Source organism: Bubalus kerabau, chromosome 11 (assembly GCF_029407905.1).
Source record: "Bubalus kerabau isolate K-KA32 ecotype Philippines breed swamp buffalo chromosome 11, PCC_UOA_SB_1v2, whole genome shotgun sequence".
Classification (NCBI taxonomy): Eukaryota; Metazoa; Chordata; class Mammalia; order Artiodactyla; family Bovidae; genus Bubalus; species Bubalus kerabau.
The window spans coordinates 23,667,112-23,694,791 of NC_073634.1; the positions used below are offsets into that span (position 1 = coordinate 23,667,112).

A 27,680-nucleotide genomic window follows, 5' to 3' on the forward strand; every position below is an offset into this window, starting at 1 on the left:
TTCAAGTAGATGAAATTATATATTATATGTGAATCATACCTCAATAAAGCTGTTAAAAGGAAAACAAAGTATCAAATACACTTAGTACATGAACTTAACAAGACTCCCAGCCATACAAAACCCACCCTATAACACTACAGAAGTCTAAGAGGAAAAAGAATGATCCACTGGCAGTTCTGTTAAATGTCCATATACTACTGCAATGTGGCATAAATTCTGTTATTTTAACTTGCTTCTTGACAAAATTATTACAGTGAACATACTCTAAAGCATCTATAGAAAATACATCCTATTAACTATAAAAAGAAACGTTGCAAGGAAAAAAAAATGTTTTAAAGAGAAAAAAGAAATCTTGAACTAGAACTCATGAGTCAAACATCAAAATTGTCCCAGGGGGAGTAGGGGAATGAAGCAGGGAGTTATTAATTACTTAAAAATTTCTTTCTCCTCCAAAAAAAGTTAGTATTAAAGAACCTGAATTCTATAAAACTGTTTTAACTCCCCAACTGTTTTAAAGCTGGTGTTTGAGTAATTAGTGCTTATGTATAACAGTATTATTACTTGAGATCTTCTTCAAAAAATGACCTCATAAAGTCAATTATTTTAGAGAAAGTAAACTTTCACTTGCAAGAACAAATACTCTGGAGTAGGAAAAGGTCTACTGGAAAAAATAATTAATGCTCTCTCAAGTACAAAACTGAAATAAGTGATAACATAGGTATAATACTTTTGATATCACAAAACAGGCAGTACATACATTTGGGGCTTAAAGCTAGAAAGGTATTTCAAAGGCTACAGATGACAAAACATTTTCAGGGAACAAGTACAGAAATGCAACCAAGAAAGGCCCTCCTAAAACACGGCAATAAGGACTTTGAACAACGTACTGTAGCCTCCTCCACGTCATCTGTTTCTGATTCCTCTGGCTTTGGCAACATTTGGTGAAGCCTTCTAAGTGAAATTACACTAATTTTAAATCTGCATATGAAAGAACAGAAATATACAATTCAGAAATCAAGGGGGGAAAATCTAATATGCTAACAGAAAGAAAGTAGTCAATAGTCCACATAACCTCTATACCCAACTCTTTAGCATATTTTCAGCAGACAAAAGAAGACCACCGATTTTTATTTTTCCTTACCGAATCTTAAAACTCTGACCAAGTTCTGCCTGCTTCTTACATAAGCAAAAATAGTAACAATATCAAATTTTCAATTTCACCAGTTTGTTACATAAGTTATATTCAGTGTATCACTTGGAATAGGTGAAATATTCAAAAGCAAATTCAGTTAAGGCAATAATTAAATGAATAAGCTAAACTTCTACATCAAATCTGGCAATTTTATGAGCATATGAACCCAAACAAAGTGATGCCTTAAAATTTTAAAAATGCACATCTATCAGAATGGCTAAATGACAGTATTGTTTTATAAAATGTAAAGGAACTGTAAGTCTTTACACATAGCTGATGGGAGTACAAAACTGGTAAACCCACTACTGAGAAAATTTTGATCCTAACATTCCTACTCCTGGGTATAAACTCAACAGAAATAAGTGCTTACGTCACCAAGACTTTTATAAGAACATTCATTATAGCTTGATCTATAACAAACAAAAATTACAAACAACCCATAAGACTGTCAATTCAAATTCAGATCAGTTCAGTCGCTCAGTCATGTCTGACTCTTTGCAACCCCATGGACTGCAGCACGCCAGGACTCTCTGTCCATCATCAACTCCCGGAGTTTACCCAAACTCATGTCCATAGAGTTGGTGATGCCATCCAACCATTTTAAACTCTGTCATCCCCTTTCCTCCCGCCCCAAATCCTTCCCAACATCAGGGTCTTTTCAAACGAGTCAGCTGTTTGCATCAGGTGGCCAAAATATTGGAGCTTCAGCTTCAACATCAGTCCTTCCAATGAACACTCAGGACTGATCTCCTTTAGGACGGACTGGTTGGATCTCCTTGCAGTCCAAGGCACTCTCAAGAATCTTCTCCAACACCACAGTTCAAAAGCATCAATTCTTGGGCACTCAGCTTTATAGTCCAACTCTCACATACATACGTGATTACTGGGAAAACCTTAGCCTTGACTAGATGGACCTTTGTTAACAAAGTAATGTCTCTGCTTTTTAATATATTGTCTAGGTTGGTCATAACTTTCCTTCCAAGGAGTAAGCGTCTTTTAACTTCATGGCTGCAGTCACCATCTGCAGTGATTTTGGAGCCCCCCAAAATTAAAGTCTGACACTGTTTCCATTGTTTCCCCATCTATTTGCCATGAAGTGATGGAACCAGATGCCATGATCTTAAGTTTTCTGAATGTTGAGTTTCAAGCCAACTTTTTCACTCTCCTCTTTCACTTTCATCAAGAGGCTCTTTAGTTCTTCAATTTCTGCCATAAGAGAGGTGTCATCTGCATATCTGAGGTTATTGATACTTCTCCCAGTAATCTTGATTCCCAGCTTGTGCTTCATCCAGCCCAGTGTTTCTCATGATGTACTCTGCATGTAAGTTAAATAAGCAGGGTGACAATATACAGCCTTGACGTACTCCTTTCCTGATTCGGAACCAGTCTGTTGTTTCATATCCAGTTCTAACTCTTGGTTCCTGATCTGCATATAGATTACTCCAGAGGCAGCTCAGGTGGTCTGGTATTCCCACCTCTTTCAGAATTTTCCACAGTTTATTGTGATTCACATAGGCAAAGGCTTTGGCATAGTCAATAAAGCAGAAACAGATGTTTTTCTGGAACTCTCTTGCTTTTTCCATGATCCAGTGGATGTTGGCAATTTGATCTCTGGTTCCTGTGCCTTTTTTAAAACCAGCTTGAACATCTGGAAGTTCACGGTTCACGTATTGCTGAAGCCTGGCCTGGAGAATTTTGAGCATTACTTTACTAGAGTGTGAGATGAGTGCAATTGTGCAGCTGTTTGAGCATTCTTCGGCATTGCCTTTCTTTGGGACTGGAATGAAAACTGACCTTTTCCAGGCCTATGGTATCTTCATCCAATGAAATACTACTCAGCAATTAAAAAAACAATTACTGATACATGCAACATGACTCTCTTAGACTTAATATTAAGTGAAAGAAACCAGACATGAGTGCACACTTAATATTTATATGAAATTCAAAAGTAGACAAAACTGATCGATGGCAATTTAAGTCAGAACAGCAGTGGCTCCTGAGAGCTGGAGATAGTAGTAACTAGGAGAAAGAACAAGAGAGCCTTCTGGAGTGCTGAAAATGCTGTTTTTCTTTATCTGAGAGGCAGTGGTCACAAAAGTGTAACTCAATGAAAATTCACTGGCTGTACTAAGGCTTACATACTTTGCTATATTTTACACCACAAAATAATAATAAAAGTGACCCTAGGAAGAAACTTATAAAAGCATTATTCTTCCTCTAAATACATTTCTTTCTTAGAAAGCACAAGAAACCAAGTTTTTTTTAATAGATTAACATTTCCAAGTCTTAATCTCAGATATTACTATTACTAGCCTTATAGAAAAAAGTGAAACCAAGTTCAACATCCCATATACTGATCCTGATATAGTTGTGCTTTTGGCAAATTATATGTAGCAGCACATATAATCCTTAAAGATAGTTCCTACTCTTGATCTCTGGAAGAAGTTCTGGGAGCAGCTCTTAAAATGGAAAATAATAAAAACTATAGATAACTCCCCTTAAAGTGCCACTAGCAATTATGATATAAACAGAGTCAAAACTCTTACTTATTAAGCAAAGATACCAGTGGGCAGCAAGAAAAGTTATCAGGCATGTACTCCTGTCAGTCTCTTTCAATTTCTCAAGTAAACAATGAAAAGTAAACAATTACAAAAGAACAATTGAGGATAAGTATATAAGTGGACCAAACATCATTTTACATAATAGTTTTTAGAATAAAGGCTTTGGCATCAAATTGCCTGGCTTGGAATCCCAGCTGTGCCACTTACTCTGAGTTTCATTCTTCAACTCCAAGCTGAAATACTAATACAACTCCATAGTGTTACTGTGAATACTGCTCCCGCTGCTGCTAAGTCACTTCAGTCGTGTCCGACTGTGCGACCCCATAGACGGCAGCCCACCAGGCTCCTCTGGAGAATCCCAGGACAGAGGAGCCTGGTGGGCTGCCGTCTATGGGGTCGCACAGAGTCGGACACGACTGAGTGACTTCATTTTCACTTTTCACTTTCATGCATTGGAGAAGGAAATAGCAACCCACTCCAGTGTTTTTGCCTGGAGAATCCCAGAGACAGAGGAGCCTGGTGGGCTGCCGTCTATGGGGTCGCATAGAGTCGGACACGACTGAAGTGACTTAGCAGCAGCGGTAGCAGTATTCACAGTAACACTATGGAGTTGTATTAGTATTTCAGCTTGGAGTTGAAGAATGAAACTCAGAGTAAGTGGCACAGCTGGGATTCCAAGCCAGGCAATTTGATGCCAAAGCCTTTATTCTAAAAACTATTATGTATAATACCTATTAAATGCTTAGTAATCAGAATACCCAGAAATCAATCAAGATTCAAAACCTGTTACGTGAAAAGATAACATGTGCCTCCTCATAGAAGAAAATATCATCTATGAAATGCTCTTGCCAAAAAGTCAAATCTGAGTCTGATCTAGGTTCAACTAACAATTTACAGGAAATTCACAAAACAAAAGAACAAGAAAACTGCACCAATGGGGTAAAATCGGCAAACCCAGACTAGGAAACTCTGTAAGACCAACAATCAAATTGTTCAACAAATAAATTTACCAAGAAAAAGAAATAGAGGAAAATCTTAAAAGAATTAAAACCACTTTTTGCTAAAAATTATTAAGTACATGGGCATTCACTGTCTACTTTTATATATTAAAAATTGTTCACAAAAGTTTTTAAAAAAATAAGGAATGATTAAAAATAAATTCAAAAAATAAGAAACATTTAAAAAGGGAAGCAACTCTATAAAGGATCAAGAATCCTTACCTAGAACAGCTCCCATTACTTAGTGTTCAATATATCCCCAAAATTAAGTTTTACTAATTTAATTCTACTACATTAAGTTTCTACCTTCCTAAACTGATTCTTGAAATTGGAATCACTTTTATATGACCACTTGATCAACATTTTTCTAGCAATTCCTACTGTTAACAGAGTAACCTACTTTTCTTTGGAAACATGTGATTCAAAAATCAGCTTACTAAAACTTATTAAGATTATCCACTGACAAATGGATAAAAAAAAATGTGATATAATCATATAATGGAATACCAAAGTAACAAAAACAATGGACTATCACAGATGCAAAAACATAGGTAGTTCACAGATATGTTAATGAATAAACCAAACATAAACCCATATGGTATGATTTCATTCATGTGAAGTTCAAAAACAGACAAAATTAGCCTGTGGTGAGAGTTCAGAACAGTGGTTACCTTTGAAGATATTAACTGAGAAGGCTACACTGTCTATTAGTTCAGAGATAACAAATATGACACATGTGTGGGCTGCTACTCCCCCTCTGAACAGCCACTACTAACTGATCAGAGATCAAATAAGAAATTGCACCTAAGGTGAAACTTCTTAGACAAGTGATCTAAGTTTCCTTCCCCTTGTAACGTTCTATCTGTCACCTACGTGGAATCAAACACACATGCAGTGAACAGCCAGACACAGATAGATACGATATACACAAGCTAACTTAAGAAGTTAGAGCCTCAAAATACAGAAATGCATCATCTTTAAATGCAGTTTTTTTTTTTTTAAAGAATAAGTCATTATACATTTCTCTATTTCAGATAGAAATAAATAAAATAAATAAAATAAAATTCTGGAAAATAATCAAGTGGAAAACCTTTACTGTATCTTTCTCAACTCCCAATTTCTGCAAAATAGTGTTCTTTAATATGAACTATATCCTTGATACTCAGGTGTACTTAAGTATGCCTGAAAAGATTCCTACAAAAAGAATACTGAAAAGCTTCCTGGAAAATCAACTAGGAATGTTTGCCTTATTACTTAATCTCAAGGCACATACACAGCCAGTTACAGATTTTACACAGAATTTGTCAAGATGACCACCACGACAGATGTTTAGACAATTACATAATTCTAAGTGTTACTTCCAGCACCTTCACATGGCCTTCTGAACATCTAGCCTCTTCCTATAAAGCCGTTCCCCACTAAGTGTTCCACTCCAAAATTTCAATTCCTCCTTCTTAGTTCCTACCAAACTCTCATTCCCTCAGCCAAACTTTCAACTATTAGAAAAATATTCTGACTCAAGTCGGGGAGAAATTTTTTTTTTTTTGCTTTTTTCCCAGGGAAGAAAGTTGAAGTCAGGGAAAGGGAAGGAAATAACAATTGTCTGGAAAATAACAACTGTCATAAAGTGAAAATAGAAAGGGTGATTCATTAGTCAAAATAGAAAATAAGTGCTTACAATGGGCCAATTACTGTGCCAGGCACGAGAGACATGGTAATCAAGATAAGGCCACTCCTGACAGAGGTTACACTAGCCAGGAAAATAAGTAACTAAAGTAGTATCAATGCAACACATGACCTGAGCCATACAGTCATAACATAGTCTTAGAAATCATGGAAGGCTTCCAATGAAAAAATAAGCCAACAATACAGCAACATCTGAGAGATAATATGGCATAGTCAATGAACTGCAAAAACTACAGAGGTAAGTAATGAGGCTTAGAGATCATGGAAGGCCATGGAAGTCACTTTAAGGAACTGAATCTTACCTCAAAAAGAAAAATTCTCTAAAGGAGACTTATTTGAGGAGCATAAGTATACCTTTTCAGAAGTCTCTATCAGCCTACTTCACCCATTACTGCAAAGGTGATCAAGAAGGGGAAGGTGGGAGGAAATACAAAATAGGAGAGACTGAACAATACTCAGGAAATTAAAAGTACACTCAGACATTTTGAGTTAGAGTTACAATGCTTGGAACACATTGAACACAGGTGCTCAATCATATGCCTCAATATGTACTACCTGCAAAGAGGAATTATGGAGATGGGAGATGAAGAATCAAGAGCTCAAACAAACTTACATTACTGTCTTAACTGAGAAGTCTTATAAAGAACTATATTTTTTAAAACTAAAGATACAGTTCTTACTGCTTTTTATCTATTATTTTTAAACAAGACTGGTTGGTAATTTTTGTTTTTAACTTGGTTCAATTTAAAAGACACTATTCACCTTGTTATACATATATCTAAGCATGAAGTCCAGTAGAAATGATTTCCCTTTACGAAAAGCTCCTGCCACGGATACCACTACTATGTTTAGATCTCGTATGTGCTCCTGTAGTAATATCTGCTCCAAAGCTTCTTCATCAAGCTCAAAGTTATGGTCATCTTCATGTGCAAGAACAATCTGTACTGGACATGGTTTCTTCATAACCTCATCAGAGTTTACTAGGTCATCATCTTCATAATTCTCACCTAGAGTTAAAAAAGAGAGAAACAGGTTACTTTAATCCCTGCATTCTGAACTTTTTCCTAAAGGACCACAACTAAAGCAAAATTTCAAATAACTTCTTCCCCATTATAGGTCATTTGGAAATAGTTACAAAAGTGATGCTCAAATATATACTGAACGTCTCACTCCCTCTGTAATATTAGATAGGACCAAGAATACCAGTCACTTTCCTACTATATATACAGGTAAGCAGCAATACTAAATATAGCCTAATTAAGTCTTAACAGCTAAATGTGAGCAGCACTGTTCTTGAACACTGTATTCAGCCATAAACAACTTCTGCTACTGGATGCACACAGAAACTATCAACTTCACCTAATAATTCAGATTCCATTCTTCCCCTCAGATTCACCTGGAAAAATTCCAAGTTACAAAGACTAAAATATATATATTTATTTATGTGTGTGAATATACATAAATATATACATATGTATGTATATATATATATAATTGTTAAGATCCTAAAAAGTTTTCCAAAATGGCACATGATAAAGCTAATGGGTCCTAATTTAATAAAAGTTACCTAAAAGAATAGCCTTCCTTATTAAAACAGAGCACATGATTAATGTTTCAGTGGAAGACACAAAGACACAAGAAGGACAATTAGTGAGGGACAGAGTTTTGTTTGCCTCTAGGACCCTTTCTCACCAAACACCACAGATACCCTTTCAAAATTACATAACTCCTAAGAAACAGCTAGCTCAGTTGGTAAAGAATCTGCCTGCAATGTAGGAGACCCCAGTTCAATTCCTGGGTTGGGAAGATCCCCTGGAGAAGGGAAAGGCTACCAACCCCAGTATTCTGGCCTGGAGAATTCCATGTCCTATATAGCCCATGGGGTTGTAAAGAGTAGGACACAACTGAGCAACTTTCACTAAGAAACAGCTACATAAACCCTTTTGTTCACCCAGCACACAACAAGAAGTTAACCTTTGCAGAAGAACTTTACTGAATAGTGGTGAAAAAGTAACAATCCTAAAGTTTAGGTTTCTATTTTGTTCCGTTCTGTTTTTTTTAAACCCACCGAATAGCTAGTGGTGGCCCAGTGGTAAAGAACCTGCCTGCCAATGCAAGAGACGCAGGTTAAATCTCTGCACGGGGAAGATCATCTATCTGGTAAAGGAAATGGCAACCCACTTCAGTATTCTTGCCTGGGAAATCCCATGGACCGTGGAGCCTGGCGGGCTACAGTTCATGGGGTCACAAGAGTTGGACACAACTTAGCGACTAAACAACAAATGGCTCGTTTCAGAGGCTATGTACAATAATACCTTGTCTGCCTTTCTTCCCTATCAACTGCCTGATCCCACTAGTACACTCCTGGGGGATCTTATCCTTTTCCCACATCAGTGTCTTTAAGAGACTCTACCCCTTGAGCTTGTCTAAGTGCCCGTTTCCAATCTAAGGAAATATATAGCATCTACTACGTTCAACCCAATGACAGCCTCTCCTCTCAGAGGAGGAGACAGCCAGTCCACTGAGGAGTGGCACATTATTAGTGTGCCAATATCAGTCCACAGAGACACTATTCTCAAAGCAAAGATCACATACCCACTTTAATGAATTTTTAGTCTCTTTACAAAAAGAAACATCTAGCTTATGTGATTTCCAAAGATTATTAGAGACTTCAGGCTTCCCAGGTGGCAAAGTGATAAAGAATCCACCTGCCAATGCAGGTTCAATCACTGGGTGGGAAGATCCCCTGGAGGGGGAAATGGCAACCCGCTCCAGTATTCCTGCCTGAAATATTCCACGGACAGGAGAGCCTGGCGGGCTACAGTCCATGGGGTCACAAGAAGTTGGACACGATGAAGCGACTGAGTATGCACACACATTAGAGCCTTTACCTTCACTTTATGAGCCACATTTAATGTACAAAGTAAAATCAACACTATTTCAAAAGGTGCTGCAAACAGTAACAATACAAAGACCAAGCAACTTCAAAGAATTAGGGTGGCACTAGTGGTAAAGAATTTGCCTGCCAATACAGGAGACATAAGAGATGCAGGTTCGATCCCTAGGTCAGGAAGATCCCCTGGAGGAGGGCATGGCAACCCACTCCAGTATTCTTGCCTGGAGAATCACATAGACAGAGGAGCCTGGCAGGCTACAGTCCATAGGGTCGCAAAGAATCAAACACGACTGAAGTGACTTAGCACACACACACACACACACACACACACACATAAAGACTAAGCAATTTCAAAGAATTTTAGAAAATAAAAGAAAGCAATATTTAATTAAAGAGGATATTACCACTGCTTGTTTCAATGCTATAAAGATATAGCCAGGTATGCTATCTGAATGCACAAAAAAAGTAAACTTCCCAGGAAAAGTCTAAGACAGTTAAATGCCAATGTATCATTAGGTGAGTCTAGATAATTACCACACAGTATGCAAACTGTGTGATTAAAACCTAAGCCTAATTAGTAGTTAAGAATGAACCAGGAAGCAAAACTGTCTAGATATATGTCTTTTTTTTTTTTTTGGATATATGTCTTTTAACTTCTCTGTGCCTGTCTTCTCATCTGTAACATGGGGATAGTCATAGCACTGACCCCATTAAGTCATCAGGATTCAATGAGTTGAAATATGCTTAATACATAGTAAGCATTATATGTGCTTGTCATAAGGTGACAGTAAATGGCTCAGGGGTAAAGAATCCGCCTGCCAGTGCAGGAGACACAAGAGATGAAAGTTGGATCCTTTAGTCCGGAAGATCCCCTGGAGAAAGGAAATGGCAACTCACTCCAGTATTCTTGCCTGGAAAACTCCCATGGACAGAGGAGCCTGACAGGCTACAGTCCACAGGGACGCAGTCAGACATGACTGAGCACACACTGCACTGTAATTTTAAAATAATCAATCCCATAGGAGAAGCTTTTATTTGCAACCTTAGAATGCTAAATCTCTGCAGCGACCTTTAATTGACCAGTGTCACTATGTAACAACATCACCATCTACCCATTTGCAGGTACACACCTGAGGCCTGTCCATGATACATTTCTCCTTTTCCATACCCCTAAATCTAACCAAGGTCCTAAATCTGTCTTCACTCAAAATCTCTACTGATACCATCCTTATTCTCATCACCACCATCTGTCAGGGAAATTAAATAAATAGTCTTGTTTAGGCTTCAGAGACAAAGCGGAGTAGGCCTCTGACCTGGCTTCCAAACTGCCAGGACACTGCCTGGTCCGTGAGTGACCTGGAGTGACTGCCTGCTGTGAGTGCAAGACTTGCAGATAAAAGGGGGGAAGAATTTTGAGATGGCTGAGCCCCTGAAGGGGGCCTGGCCAACCAAGCCTCAGGTTTAACAACATTCCAAGTTTTACAAGACAAAACAAACAGCATTAACAGGAAACTAGGCTTGCAACTGGAAAAGACTGATGCTGGGAGGGATTGGGGGCAGGAGGAAAAGGGGACTACAGAGGATGAAATGGCTGGATGGCATCACCGACTCGATAGACGTGAGTTTGAGTGAACTCTGGGAGTTGGTGATGGACAGGGAGGTCTGGCGTGCTGCGATTCACGGGGTCGCAAAGAGTCGGACACAACTGAGCGACTGAACTGAACTGAGGCTTGCAATTTGGTCACAGATTGATTATGATATCAGTTTGCATCCTGGGATTATAAATGGGAATCCCAAACTGCCATCTTTGACGTCTCACCCATGGAGTGGACCCCTGGGACCTTTTCCCAATTGGGACTCCAGATGTGCTGCGTCACGAGACTTTCTAGCATTGTTTAAGTCTGGATGTTGGTCAAACCCAATTAGGTGATGTATCTTCTGCTCTATTTCTCTTTTCTTTTAATGTTAGTATATTCTTTTAATGTTAGCAACCTAGATAGCATATTGAAAAGCAGACATATTACTTTGCCAACAAAGGTCTGTCTAGTCAAGGCTATGGTTTTTCCAGTGGTCACGTATGGATGTTGAGAGTTGGACTGTGAAGAAAGCTGAGCACCAAAGAATTGATGCTTTTGAACTGTGGTGTTGGAGAAGGCTCTTGAGAGTCCCTTGGACTGCAAGGAGATCCAACCAGTCCATCCTAAAGGAGATCAGTCCTGGGTGTTCATTGGAAGGACTGATGCTGAAGCTGAAACTCCAATACTTTGGCCACCTCATGCGAAGAGTTGACTCACTGGAAAAGACTCTGATGCTAGGAGGGATTGGGGGCAGGAGGAGAAGGAGATGACAGAGGATGAGATGGCTGGATGGCATCACCGACTCGATGGACACGAGTTTGAGTGAACTCCGGGTGTTGGTGATGGACAGGGAGGCCTGGAGTGCTGTGATTCCTGGGGTTGCAAAGAGTCGGACATGACTGAGCAACTGAACTGAACTGAATGTTAGCTAGTTAATTCTCTAATAAATATTTGTATTATTTATTTATATATAATGAGTGGCTTATTTTGTTTAATAAATCCTTTAAACTTGAGACAAAAGTGAAAGCAAAAACACCATCCTAGCTCACTTAAAGTGGAATCAAACTGGTCTCCCTTCTCGCCCCATCCTCCAATCTAATGCTCACAGGGTAGCAACTACTACTAATATTAAATGCACATGTGATTAAGTTACTCTTATTAAAATCATTGTTACAGAGGATTAACAGCTAAAATCGTACACGTGCCTCATAAAATCCTGTTCAATTCAGTTCAGTCGCTCAGTCGTGAACGACTCTTTGCTACCCCAAAGGCTGCAGCATGCCAGGCTTCCCTATCCACCACCAACTCCTGAAGCTTGCTCAAACTCATGTCCAACAAGTCAGTGATGCCATCTAACCATCTCATCCTCTGTCTGCCCCTTCTCCTACCTTCAGTGTTTCCCAGCATCACAATCTTTTCCATTGAGTCAGTTCTTTGCATCAGGTGGCCAAAATATTGGAGCTTCAGCTTCAGCATCAGTCCTTCCAATGAATATTCAGGACTGATTTCCCTTAGGATGGACTGGTTGGATCTCCTTGCAGTCCAAGGAACTCTAAGTGTTTTTTCCAACACCACAGTTCAAAAGCATCAATTCTTTGGTGCTCAGCTTTCTTTATGGTCCAATTCTCACATCCATACATGATTACCGGAAAAACCATAGCTTTTGACTAGACGGACCTTTGTCATAAAACCCTGTACTCACTGCTAAATCTCTCCTGCCCCATTTGGTGCTATTTTCCCCTCTGTAAACTACAAATAGACAAGCTAGCCTTTTTCAGAGCCTTATGCCACTAAGCTCTTTATAGACTCATATTTCACCACGCTATTCCTCTGTGTGGAATGCTCTTTCCCATGCTGTTCCCCTAATTAATTTCTTATGCCTCAGTTTAAACGTCACTGCCTCATGAATGTCTTCTCCCAAGGTTCCCAGTCCCCCCACAAGCCCCCACATTCTATGCACCCGTCATTTGCGTATGTATGTCAGTGCTCATTTATTATATGCCCCCTAGATTAGCAACCCTTGCGGAACACCCTCAGCTAGTTTCCCACTGTAACCAGAAAACAGAGGGGAAAAAATCTAAGTTCCTGATCACAGCCTCCACAGTTCTGGGCAATCCAGCTCTCCTGCTGTTCCTTGAATAGGCCAAACCTCTTCCCTACCTTAAAATCTTTGTCTTGTATTCTTCCCCATCTGGAAAGCTCTGTCCCTGGAAATTCAAGTGGCTTGCTTCTCCATCGTTTAGGTGTCACTGCAAATGTTATCTCCTCCATGTGGCTTTCCTTAATCACTCTGTCTAAATTACAGATCCTACCCATCACTTTAACAGAACAGGGTTTTTCTCCCCCAGAGCCTTTTTCAGTATTTAAAAATGACCTTTTTTCATTCATTTACACGTGTACATCATAGCTCCCCCTCCTGCATAGAAGGTGCAGGCCACCAAAAAATGGATCCTAATCACCCTGTTGACTACTCTTGCTCTTAGCATTTAGAAAACTGCTTGGCACCTAGCAAATGTTTAATAAATATTTCTTGAAGGAATGAAATGTATATATTTTACTCAGAGGAGTTTTACACATGCCCCTTCCCACCCATTTTATAAGGAAATTTAACAATCATATAATTAGTTTGGGGAAATACTTCTAGCAACTCAAGAGTAGTATATTTATCACAAAAATCACAAATAAAAGTACAAAGATCTAACAAATAACACATTTTAATTAAAAAGACCCTGGAGTAAGAAATGGCAACCCACTCCAGTACTCTTGCCTGGAAAATTCCATGGACAGAGGAGTCTGGTGGGCTACATACATACAAGGGACCACAAAGAGCCAAACACAACTGATCACGTTCTCACGTGCACAATTAAAAGGAACTCAAAACCAGTAAGTGCTAAAATATCACAATGACCAAATTTGGAGATTGCTGATTTTGTTAAAACCAACAAGTAGTCTTATCTTTAATGTAAAGAAAGCATTAGTTGGTTTCTTAAAAATAAAAACAAAAACTAACCATTTGGCAGGAAATCTTTGTTACCTTGAAATTTCACCTAAATTAGTTGGCTACAGTAGCCTGTTTTCCTTTAATATCATGGATAAAGATAGATACTACAGATACACAGGCAGCGTATTTGTCACTATTTCTAGTCAACAGATAATAAAAGGAAGTGTCGCCAATGCTGCAAAGAAATTCTGGAGCACAGTCCCATGGCTCAGCTAACTTCACTCCCACCATACGTGCTCTTCCAAGTTTGGACTACATACAGGCAAAGTATTTCATTCATCAAATACTGATTTAGGCCACTGGAAAAAAAATTAAGAATTATATGCAAATTTATTTAGAATACCTGTAAATATGAATAGTGATCACCTACAAGCGGAAGTCTTTTTAAATTTAGCATTACTTAAGATTTTACGTAACGTAACGTGTAACATGTAACATGAAGTCGCTCAGTCGTGTCTGACTCTTTGCGACCCCATGGACTGTAGCCTACCAGGCTCCTCTGTCCATGGGATTTTCCAGGCAATAGTACTGGAGTGGATTGCCATTTCCTTCTCCAAGGGATCTTCCCAACCCAGGGATCGAACCCAGGTCTCCCGCATGGTAGACAGACGCTTTACCATCTGAGCCATCAGGGAAGTTTTTAAACTGAAGTTAAATTCTATGTGGAGAATACTGATTTCATTTCCACTTTTCAGTACTAAGAGATTGCTGGGAAAGTAGGTTTCAGCCCGCCAATATAGCTTTCCTAATATACTTAACCTATTTGCTACAAATACTTAACCTATTTGCTACAAGGCCTACAAAAAAAAAAAAAGACACTACCTTTGTTTCAAAACAAAAGTCAGTATTTACCAAGGGTTGGGGAAAACAGAGATGAGTAGGTGGAGCACAGAGGAATTTTAGGGCTATGAAACTAATGTTAGAGATATGTCATTATACATTTGCCAAAACCCACAGAATATACAACTCCCAAAGTGAAACCTACCGTCAACTCTGGACTTTGGATGATGATAATGTGTCAATGAAAGTTCGCTGACTGTAACAAATATACCACTCTGGTGTGGGATATTGATAGGGCTGCAGGTGTGTGAGGAAGTGGGGGGCCCAGCATTCTTTGTGCTCTATTTTGCTGTGAACCGTTTTAAACTGCTTTAAAACGTAAAAGTCAATTATTTAAAAAAAAAAAAAAAGACACCTATCATTTTGCTTTTTTTTTGGCCGTTGAATCATACTTTATCTTATATTTGCCAAACTCATACATTCAGTACATATTCCAACAGGAAAAGTGAAACTTCAGGACTGACCTAAGTACATTTGAAAACTTCAAGCTTAATTAGAAGCTATACAATAAAAGGTGCTGTAAATCTACATTACAATAAAATGCTACTAGCATTAGGTTACATCAACCCAAAACTAAACTTGTAGAAAGAGAACCAAGTAAAAAGTATTTCACTTTTCAGAAGCAATGAAAGTATATTTTAATTATTCACATTCCAAATAAAAACTTAAAACAAATTTTTATGGGAAGTGGCCTGGATTCAGTGCATTTAGAATATTTACAAAAATTAGCTATTCAACAAAAGCAAAGTGATATTTTGGTGTCTGGTATTTATTTGTTCCACATCAACACTCTGTAACAAAATAAAAATAGTATATAAGTGCTCAAAAGTTTATTTCAGCACATATTTTAAAAACTTTAAAGAGGTTATATCATGGTAAATCTATTTCTAGATATTTATTATAAGAAAATAAATAAAGAAGCTAACAAAGATATACAAGTTGGTTTATCAGTGTTATTTATGGTAGGGAAAATTAATGCTGAATGTCTCAAAACTGGAAACTGGCCTCATATTTTAACTACATATTGACATATTATGCAGTTTTAAAACACATATACACATTTAAGAAATTAAAGATATCCTTAAGACTGGTATAAAATCACCAGGAAAAAGGCAGATTACAAAGTAGTATAAATCTTCCCCAATTCTGTTTTGTTTTGTTTTTAAAAACACAGGCTCACTTGGGAGTTGTGGTGGGAGACAGAAACATTTGAGGCTTCTTCTTTCAGTCATTAGAATAACTGCTACCAGACTGGCCCTCTGCCACAAACTATAAAACTAATATACAAGGCATCTTTTTTCAAGCACTGGACAACAGAGAGAAGAATCCTTGGGAAAAGATCACTCACACACACACACACACCCCCCATCAACAGCCACTCTGCACACGCACACACACATCCATCCACGGCCACTCTCTGCCTGGGAACAATTTCCTAAACCTAGAGTGGGGAACCAAAGCACAAGCAAAGATCTGAGTTCAGGACTACCAAAGGCAGTGGGATGAGAAGCTGTGAGGCAGGACAGAGAAAAAGGAACTATGCAGAAGTATTCACTGGAAGGACAGATGCTGAAGCTGAAGCTCCGATACTTTGGCCACCTGATGTGAAGAGCCATTAGGAAAGACCCTGATGCAGGGAAAGGCAGAAGGCAGGAGGAGAAGGAGCCGACAGAGAACAAGATGGTTGGACAGCATCACCAACTCAGTGGACATGAGTCAGAGCAAACCGGGAGATGGCGAAGGACAGAGAAGCCCACCATGCTGCAGTCCATGGGGTTGCAAAGAGCCAGACACGACTGAGACTGAACACCACCAACGCAGAGGCAGAGCCCAGAAGTCCCTGGCCAAGGGTGATAAGCTTCACAGGCACAGGAGAACACACTACGCAAGGCTCACCAAAAAGCAGCAACCACAGGGTTGCAAGAGCAACAGAGATACCACAAGTCAAACTGTACTGGGACACTGTGACATTTGGGCCCAGCCACTGCGGGCAGAACACCTCAGGCAGCAAGCTAAAACACCAGGAAGGCCACACCTTAGATTCAAAGCCCATGCTTATCTATTTTAAGATCTACTGAAGATCCACGCAAACAAAGCCTAACACTAAGACCTGAAAAGAGAAGAGACACTTTGGAGATTTAGTATCCCCAAGTTAGGAGGATTTCCTCTAAGCTTTCTACAGAGTCATACTAAAAAGATACAAAGTCAAGCCTATAAAAGGTCAAGAGCAATTTGTAACTGAACTTTGAGCCACAACACAAATTAGACAACAGAATCCAGAATCTCCAAAATGCTAACGTACAATTAAAGAACATGATCAGAAATCATTAGAAATGCAGAGAAGAAAATGTGGCCCACAGTAAAGAAAAAAAAAAGCAGTTGCAGAAAAACAATCCTGCAGTGGCCCAGATGTTCAACAAAAGCATTAAAGAAGACATTACAAATATGTTCAATAAGCTCTTAACAAGTGAACAGTTAGGGAGTTTCAGCCAATAGATGAATAGAAAACAAATGAATATTCTAGAGCTGGAAAGTACAATAATTAAAATGAAATATTCACTGGACAGACTCTGACCACCTGATGAGAAAGAACTGACTCATTAGAAAAGATCCTGATACTAGGAAAGATTGAAGGCAGGAGGAGAACGGGATGACAAAGGATGAGATGTTCAGATGGCATCACTGACTGGATGGACATGAGTTTGAGTAAGCTTGGGGAGTTGGTGGACAGGGAGACTGGCATGCTGCAGTCCATGGGGTCGCAACGAGTCATACACGATTGAGTAACTGAACTGAACTGAGTCAAATGTTACTAAATTTGGTGTCAGAGACACCAAAAAGATCCAAAAAGCAAACCTCAAATAGGGTAAGCACAAAAAGAAAACCACATCAGGCAGACTGCTAAAACCCAAAGATAAAGGGAAAGTTTTAAAGAAATGATGTGGTGAAGAAAGTGAAAGTCACTGAGCGGTGCCCGACTCTTTGAGACCCCATGGCCTATACAATCCATGGAAATCTCCAGGCCAGAATACTGGAGTGGGCAGTCATTGCCTTCTCCGGGGGAACTTTCCAACCCAGGGATGGAACCCAGGTCTTCCGCAGGATTCTTTAGCATCTAAGCCACCAGACGGTAAAGGGAATAATTCAAACGACTACTTTTCATCAGAAGCAATGGAAGCCAGAAGACAAAAAAAATAATATCTTTAAATTAAAAAAAGAATGCCAATTGAGACCTCTATATTCAGAAACTATTATTGAAAAATGAAACCAATATATAGACAATGAGCAAAAAAGCTACACAAATTTGTCACCAGAAGATATGCTTTACATGAGATGCTAAATGATGTTCTTCATTCTTCAAGCTGAAAACAAATGATACCAGATGGAAAGCCTCCTCACTCCTTCCTATAGTATCCAAAGTAGCAAATAAATGGATACAAAAATAAAAAACTGGTTGTTTCCCCCAAGTAATGTCCTTAAAAGATAATTGATCATATAGAACAAAAATATAGACTGCAATGTGGGGTTTATAAAGTATGTAGAAGATTTTTAAAAATATTGACAAATATGTGGGCACAAATAAATTAAGTTACATTCTAAGGTTATTAAGATTCTGAAGTAGAAAGCGATAAAATCGCTGATTCTAAATGGACTTTGATACATTACAGATGCATACTATTGGCTCTAGCACAATGACTAAAAAAGTAAAGTATAAGCTAAAAAAGACAATAAGAAACCAAAATGAAACACTAAAAAATATCCAATTAACCCAAAGAAAAAACAAGAACAAATGACAAAAGGAACAAATGGAAAACAAACAGCAAGATGGCAAACTTAAATCCAGTTAAATAATTACATTAAAAGTTAATATACTAAACATTCCAATGAAAACACAAGAGATTGTCGCACTGGATAATAAAAGCAAAACTGTATACTGTGTAAAGCAGCAGCTCTTTTAATACAAAAGCAGTGATAGGTTGAGAGTAAAAGGTAGGAAAAAAGATACATATACAAATAACCATAGGAAAAACGGTGCAGCTATAAGAATGTCAAAGTAGACTTAGAGACTAAAAGTATTTCTAGATATAAAATGGGTCAACATCAGAAAAACTTAATAACCCTAAATAAGAGACTTAAACTACATGAATTAAAGAGAAAAACAGACAAATGCATATTCATATTTGGAGATAACAACCCTGTCTCAGTAACTACTATATGGAGACAAAAAATTACCAATATAGGATAGGCCTGTCCACACGAGAGATGAGTCACATAGGTAATTTTCAGTTTTCTTTAGTCACATTAAAAAGTAAAAAAGAAGCAAATAATTTTAATTTATGCAACATACATATTCTCATTTTGACTCAAAATCAATGTTTTAAAATTAAGGCATTTACATTTTTCTTTCATACTGTCTTTGAAATTCACTGTGTATTTTACACTTACAGCACCTTTCCACTCAGACATTAAATGCTTATTAAAAATACATGATCACTCAGATTTCATCAAATTTACAACTGAATAAGATTCACATACACAAGGTGTTCCCAACATAAGTTTTCCAATAACTGAATCAAATACCAAAAAATCACTTTCCATTCATATGTAAACCTATACTGACAAAATTGTTTTTAAAACATAAACTAAAATGAAAATTTAAAACTCATTTCTTTAGTCACAGTATCCATTTTGCTTTAATACGCATATCCTTGACTGAGGCTGATCATTTTTCTATGCGTATTTGTTTCCTCTTGTATGAACTATCTATTCATAATCGAGGCAGTTTTAAGAAAACACACAGTCATAAACTGTAACCCAGAAGTTACTTTAACTCTATGTTTAGTCGCTAAGTTGTGTCTGACTTTTGCGACCCCACGAACTGTTGCCCACCAGGCTCCTCTGTCCGTGAGATTTCCCAGGCAAGAATACAGACTGGATTGTCATTTCCTTCTCCAGGGGATCTTCAAGACCCAGGGATTGAACCCACGTCTCCTGCTTGGCAGGCGGATTTTTTACCACTGAGCTACCAGGGAAGCCCCTTAATTCAACAGTAGCAAATTATTAAATGCTTAAACAGTGTATTTTGCAGATAGTTTTTTAAATTCAAAAACAATCATGTGCTGCTTGCATATTTTAGAGCACAGAGGGGTACCTTGTATACAACACATAATTTAACACTGAAAACTAGAAGATTTAGTTGATGTACAGTTGCTTGCATAATATATCAATGATTTACTTCTTACAGAATGCTCAGTCAAGAATGCTTCGTTTCAATTTAACATTATAAAGCAAACGGTGTTTTTCCCATTAGAATAATTGTGGTTCTCTCAACTGAATGGGGTTAAAAAGCTGGAACTGGCTATAAACACACAACAGAACTAGTTAAAGTCCCATTGCTGCCTCTCTTACAGACATACAGACAAAGCCTAAGAAAGAAATGGCTCTATTTTCAATAACCCTACTCTGCTTCCATGACCTTTATTACAATTAATATTACCACAATCAGGGTCAAAATTCAAATCTATAACTATAAACACTGTGAACAACTCAAAATTAAGGATCATCGGCTAATAAGCTGAGGTTAATAATCCAGCAAAAAAAAAATCTGGACTCAGTGTTCAACATAAATACATACTCTGCTCTCTACTTTTTGTATATTTTCTTCAAACTCTGGAACTTTTTTTGCTTTAACTATTATCTCAAAAAAAAAAAAAAAAAAAATAGTAAATCACCCAAAAAAAAAATCTTAAATAAAAAAATTGTCACTCTAGAAATAAAGGATGGCATTTAAATCTACAGAAGTGAGATATGAAAGAGTACCAGTTATTGTCCAGGTTCAAACTATCATGTTCAACAAAATACAGTTGTGAAAGACAAGAAAATATAACTGAAGGCCGCAGAGATCTGTAGGTCAATATAGTCACCACTCAAAATAGTTCAGCTACAAAGCACTTTCAAAGTGGAAAAAGCAAGTAATCACTGAAGACATTTGCTATTCAAAGTTTTAAAGAATCACCAAGAAAAATATGAAACAATTTTAATATTAATTTTGGAAATAATTATAAGATCTTTGGAATAATGCAGACTTAACTTGCTAAAGCAAATTCTACCAAGGAATGAAGGACTCCTGACTTGCACTTTATCTTGCTCTTAAGAAGAGGCTGGTTATAGGGAATTCCCTGGCAGTCTGGTGGTTAGGACTCCATGCTTCCACTGCAGAAGGCACGGGTTCGACCCCTGGTCCATCTAATAATTCAGCAAACCTAGTTTAAGAAAAAATATTCCTTAAAAGGTTGTAGTAGCAGTAAATATATAATCATTATTATTGTTTAGTTGCTAAGTCCTGTCTGACTCTTTTGCGACTCCATGGACTGCAGCCCACCAGGCTCCTCTGTCCATGGGATTTTCCAGGCAAGAATACTGGACTTAGGTTGTCATTTCCTTCTCCAGGGGATCCTCCCGACCCAGGAATGGGACGTTAAGTCTCCAGTACTGGCAGGTGGATTCTTTACCACTGAGCCATCAGAGAAGCCATATGATCATTACTAAGTAATAATACATTCATTTACTTATATGTTATGTGTCTAGTTTATATTCTTAATCAATGCCTGAAAAATTTTTGTCCAATTTTATTTTCATTTATTTTCAAGATCAAGCATGATATATAAAGATTCCCTAAAACAAAACTCAACTGAAAATAAAACACACTTATAGGAACTAATGATCTGACTTAAGACTGTTTATCCAGGAAACAATTAAGTAGTAAGGTCTCAAAGAAAATCCAGGTAGTCTTCATTCCCTAGAAATGAGGACTTCAAAAGGCAGCAATGCACGAAGACTACTAAGACTAATGAGTGAAGACTACTACTAAGAGTGAAAAGCAAAGGGGATAGATTACAATGGATAGATTAACCCAACCTTAACATCACAAAGCGGAGAAGGCAATGGCACCCCACTCCAGTACTCTTGTCTGGAAAATCCCATGGATGGAGGAGCCTGGTGGGCTGCAGACCATGGGGTCACGACGAGTCGGACACGACTGAGCGGCTTCACTTTCACTTTTCTCTTTCATGCACTGGAGAAGGAAATGGCAACCCACTCCAGTGTTTTTGCCTGGAGAATCCCAGGGACTGTGGAGCCTGGTGGGCTGCCATCTATGGGATTGCACAGTCGACACACTGAAGCGACTTAGCAGCAGCAGCAGCAGCAACATCACAAAGAGACAATCAAAAGTTTCATGGACATCATGCGAAATACCGGGTTGGATGAAGCACAAGCTAGATTCAAGATTGCCAGGATATGCAGATGACATCACCCTTATGGCAGAAAGCAAAGAAAAACTAAAAAGTCTCTTAATGAAAGTGAAAGAGGAGAGTGAGAAAGTTGGCTTAAAACTCAACATTCAGAAAACTAAGATCATGGCATCCGGTCCCATCACTTCATGGCAAATAGATGGGGAAACAATGGAAACAGTAACAGGCTTTATTTTGGGGGGACTCCAAAATCACTGCAGATGGTGACTGCAGCCATGAAATTAAAAGACGCTTACTCCTTGGAAGGAAAGTTATGACCAGCCTAGACAGCATATTAAAAAGCAAAGACATTACTTTGCCAACAAAAGTCTAGTCAGTCAAAGTTATAAGGTCAGTCTAGTCAAAGTTATAGTTTTTTCAGTAGTCACGTATGGATGTGAGAGTTGGACTATGAAGCAAGCTGAGCGCTGAAGAATTGATGCGTCTGAACTGTGGTGTTGGAGAAGACTCTTGAGAGAGTCCCTTGGACTGCAAGGAGATCCAACCAATCAATCCTAAAGAAAATCAGTCCTAAATACTCATTGGAAGGACTGATGCTGAAGCTGAAGCTTCAGTACTTTGGCCACCTGATGTGAAGAACCGACTCACTGGAAAAGACCCTGATGCTGGGAAAGATTGAAGGTGGGAGGGGAAGGGGATGACAGAGGATGAGATGGTTGGATGGCATCACTGACTCAATGGACATGAGTTTGAGTAACCTCCAGGAATTGGTGATGGACAGGGAGGCCTGGCATGCTGCAGTCCTTGAGGTTGCAAAGAGTTGGACACAAAGTGACTGAACTGACCTGAAGTGTGATGTATCAGAAACCAAAAGATACCACCAAAGACGTATGTTTGAGGAAAATTTTTAAAAACATCAAACTGATCAAGCCTCTAGATCTAACTATGGGAAAGAAAAGAGACACATTCACTACCACCACAGAGATGGAGTCAGAAAACAAGAATATAGGAAATCTCACTGGACAAGCAAACCTGGACAAAAAATTGAAAAAAGAAAGGGGGGGGAAAAGAGAAGGAGACTTAAGAGCCGTATCAACCAAATGCAGCGAGGGGGCCTTGCTCAAGCACATCAACTACAACAAACCTGAAGCAATCAGGGAAATATGAACTCTGGATATGATGTATTAAAGAATTATTTTTCTAGCATGGTAATAGTACCAAGGCTGTTTCTTTAAAAAGCTTTACTCATTTAAAGACACAGAACATTCATATAATCTGTTATTTGCTTCAGAGTAATCTGGTAGGGAGGCTGGGTATGGAAAATAGATAAAAGAAAGTGGTCATTATATTGATGATCGTTTAATCTTGGAGATGTTTATACACAGGTTTCTAACGTTGTTCTCTTCTGTACATATCTGAAATTTCCCATAATAATAAGTTTTTTATGTGGTGAGGCTAATAAAGTCTTTATTAGGAAATGAAGTAGATCTAAGTACAAAAGATAGAAATATATAGACCAGAGCTATTAGAAGTGAGAAAAGGTCTCTCAAATTGTACTTCTCAATGTTTCTGCTACTTCCACAGCATTTTAGTGACTAGGAGGGGCAGGATGGTGCCATGAAAGATTAAAACAAAAAAGGTAATCCTGAGTGCCTCCAATAGTGACAAATTCACTCCTTTGTGAATCAATTCCTGTGAGTCCTCATCACACCAAGATATTATGGTTAAACAATGAATATTTTTTTTAAAAGAACTCAAGAAACAGCTTTCTTAATTGGAGAGGGGGACATTTTTAAACTCCTTACAAGTGTTTATGCATAAAGGGAATATATGAATACGCTCCCCAGAATGTCAAGAAATTTTAGGGCATTCAAGTTCTAGTACAGATGCTGAAAAATTAGCCTCCATATTTAAAATTAAATCTAATATATCACTCACATGGGCTTTAGAGATTATGCAGTCAAACTCACTCATTTTTAAGACAAGGAAAACACATGATTGGACCACCGTGTGGAGGGAGACCTGACTGGTTTTATTTAGTGTTATTTCCTCTACATTAGTGTTTTTCAAACTTTTTATGAATCACCTGGCTCTTCTTAAAGTGAACATTCTGATTCAGGCAACCTGGGATGGGAGGCTAAAACTGCATTTCTAACTCCCAACTTGATAACATTGTGATGCCAACATTGATGGCCCTCTGAACAGAACAGAGTACTGATGATCACGGTATTGTACAGGTATTCAGAAGGTAAAGATCATTTTATTTTATTTCATGTAGCTTCCAGTGATGCTAACGTTTTCAGTAAAGGAAAACAGGTTTTCAAGCTATGCTATAATCCTCCATTTTCCTGGGAGACTGCTAACCACTCTAGTTGAGCTACTCTGGATGCTGTATAAAGTGAAAAGAGGCAGTGTACATAGACACCCCTACTTTCAAAATATAAATATAAAATTTTTCCTAATTTGTTAATATGATATATAGCTAGGGTTGAAAAGTAATGGTCTGGAGCCATCATCAATCACCTGGTGAGCTTTTAATAGCAGGCTTCCCTTTCCCTGCCCAAACAGACGCAGCCCAGAATAAGCATACTGACAAAGACACAAACTTGGACTTCAAACTTTTTTAAGAAGAGAAGTAGCTATTAGCCAAACAGGTACCACAAAAAAGAGTTTAACAATTTGCTCCTATAAAATACTGTTATTAGTAACTTAAATTTCTCTCCTATAAAACTGGAACTATGATGCAAATGGTAAAAATGAAAACTTTAAAGACCCCAGGAGACCTTCCACTAATGTCATACATCAGATACTTTCCCCCATCAGCTTTGCCCATCTGACCAAGACGACCATCCTAAATCACCAAGCTTTAAAAATACTTTTAAAGAGCATATACAGTAGTTCATATTTCCTTCCTTCATTACTCTCAAATCATGAGATAAACAAAAAAAAGTTTTCCTGTAAGACTCAAACATTATTTCCCCCTTGTAATCTACTGTTTCCACAGTAACCGGCAGTGATGACATAGAATTTTTGCTGTTTCCATTTAAAGAATACTGAACAACCCACTTCAGTATTCTTGCCTGGGAAATGCCATGGGCAGAGGAGCCTGTCCATCGGGTCGCAAAAGAGTTGGACACAACTTAGCAACTAAACAAGACTACGCTAAAAATATTTTCAAGAATGAAGGATATTTTCTTATTGCCATTGCTGCTTTAAAAATAGGATTTAAAAAAGATAAAATTAGTATGCCCAAACATTGTTAATAAAAGGCAAGGTAACTAAAAGTTATTGTATATACAGGGTTTCTCTGGGAGACAAAAATGTTGTTCAGTCATGTCTGACTCTGCAACCCCATGGACTGCAGCATGCTAGGCTTCCCTGTCCATCACCAATTCCCAGAGCTTGCTCAAACTCATGTCCATAGAGTCGGTGATGCCATCCAACCACTGCATCCGCTGTCGTCCCCTTCTCCTCCTGCCTTCAGTCTTTCCCAGCATCAGGGTCTTTTCCAGTGAGTCAGCTCTTCACATCAGATGGCCAAAGTATTGGCTTCTTATTTAAAACTGTTCATTATATACTCACTTCTAATTTAAAATTGTTCATTTTATCAAACATGATTTGACTTTGGTTGGCTTTTAAGTTTATACAAAACAAAGTTGACTTTCCCCAATATGGAGGATTTAGATTATTCTCCACATTGAGCAAACAATAAAATCTGAATCTATTAAAAAAAAAAACTGAAGAATAAAAATGTTTTTTATGCATTTATCTAAATAGAAGAAAAATGTAAAATAGATCACAAAATATTTCTCTCAAAGTTTATCATCAAATATTAACCAGCTCTTAAAGCACACATTTAAATATACATGCATATACTTTAAGATTAGCAAATTTTCAACTGAAATTAAATTAGATTATTTTTTAAAAGGTGGCAGTTTATGAAGTGAATTTTGTTGACTAGCTAAGAAATGCTAGAATAAATAATGGCTTGGGAGGCTCTAAGCAACAAGACAGAAATTCAGAAAAATTCTATTTAGGTTCTGCAACTTAAGAGTCCTCAGTAGGAAAGGACTTTTCTAAAGGAAAATCTTACAGAAAATCTCACCCAAGTCACCCCAAGGGGCCTGCATCTTTTGTACCTTTAAAAAAAAAAAAGGATGGGAGACACACTTTTTGTTGTGTGGTACACTATTTTAGAGAATTTGAGTAAACAGTATTGAAACTTTTTAAATTTAATTTTAGATAAGTTATTTACATGCCAGAGGAATTCTTACCCAAATGCACAGAAGAGACATGGTTCCTTTTCAATGGAGGATTGTCTCTAACTACAAAAAAAAAATTTGGAACCTGAATATCTACTGATAAATAAAGTATGAAAGAGAATTAAAATTAGTGCATAAGATCCAAATGTGAGAGGTGAAAAATGTTAATCAGTTGTGTCTGACTCTTTGAGAGCCCAAGGACTGTAGCCCACCAGGCTCCTCTGTCCATGGAATCCTCCAAGCAAGAGTACTGGAATGGGTTGCCATTCCCTTCTCCAGGGGAATCTTCCTGACCCAGGGATAGAACCCAGGTCTCCCACATTGCAGGCAGATTCTTTACCATATGAGCCACCAGGGAAGCCAATGCTATAGAGAAAAATAAAACCAGTCAAGGGAAATGAAAACAGGGGTTGCCATTTTACAGAACAGTCAGGCAAGGCTCCTCAATAAGGAGGCATTTGAACAGAGAACTGAAAGAACTGGGTACTGGGAGAAGGGATATTATTAAGAATTTTCTCATTCCTTGAAATAATTTACTGTACAAAATAATTTTAGATGTTATACCTTTTACTTTAGAAGAGAGAAAAACACTTAGAATGCCTACTCTATGCTAATAACTATATAAGCCTCAAAAGCAGCTGAGAGTTTTCGTATCTGTATGAAGGAGGACACTGAGGTTTGCTTAATGTAAACAAAATCTAACATTTTGAAGTGGTCAGATCACAATGTACACCCAGTCTCTGTAACTGTCAGATCCATCATTCTCCAACTATGCCAAATGAGCATGTTTGCTGAACAAACTCAGAAGTCAATTCTTATGTGCTCAAGATCTTTATAAAGTTATAAAGTTAAAATAAAAGTTACCAAAAATACAGTTTGTTTAAAAGCAAAGAAGTTTATTTCTCATTTTTATAACAAATCAGCATACAGCTATCTTTCTCTTTATTTTTTCAAAAAATTTCCTTGTGAAAACTTAATCATTTATAGTTAGTAAATCATTTATACAGTCCCCCATTAGGGAAAAAATTTTTTCTTCATAACTTCTAAAAGGGCAGGTTTTTTTGTTTGTTTGTTTGTTTTTTGAATCCCAGGGACGGGGAAGCCTGGTGAGCTGCCGTCCCTGGGGTCGCACAGAGTCAGGCACGACAGAAGCAACCCAGCAGCAGCAGCTTAGCAGCTATATCATAAAATAGCAGATGGTATTAAGTTCTAAAATATTTTGCAGAGCTACTTAAAATAATTAAATATAATCAGTGTTATATTTACAAAACATTACAGAGGCTCCTTCAGTTAAGGAAGTGAATACAGTTTAGAAGGGCAGGTTTTAATTGAAGACTTTAAAAACATAAGATGCAATAAAATTATACTTTCCCATCTTTGGTAAGATATGCATATATATGTATATGTAAACAAA

General features: G+C 37.9%; 1 protein-coding gene across 6 annotated transcripts in view; it reads right to left on the reverse strand.

Moving 5' to 3' along the window:
- The window catches only part of ATL2 (atlastin GTPase 2), a 68,384-nt gene that overhangs the window by 31,267 nt on the left and 9,437 nt on the right, over nt 1-27,680 (reverse strand). For 4 of the 6 annotated variants that reach the window (XM_055539841.1, XM_055539839.1, XM_055539843.1 and 1 more), the window contains exon 2: nt 7,200-7,444. The exons of 1 other annotated variant lie outside the window; for it this stretch is intronic. In XM_055539841.1, coding sequence (XP_055395816.1) covers nt 7,200-7,444 — 245 coding nt within the window. Of the gene's footprint in view, nt 1-887; nt 979-7,199; nt 7,445-27,680 lie in introns of those variants that run through there. One more of the 6 variants, XM_055539842.1, reaches the window with a different exon arrangement.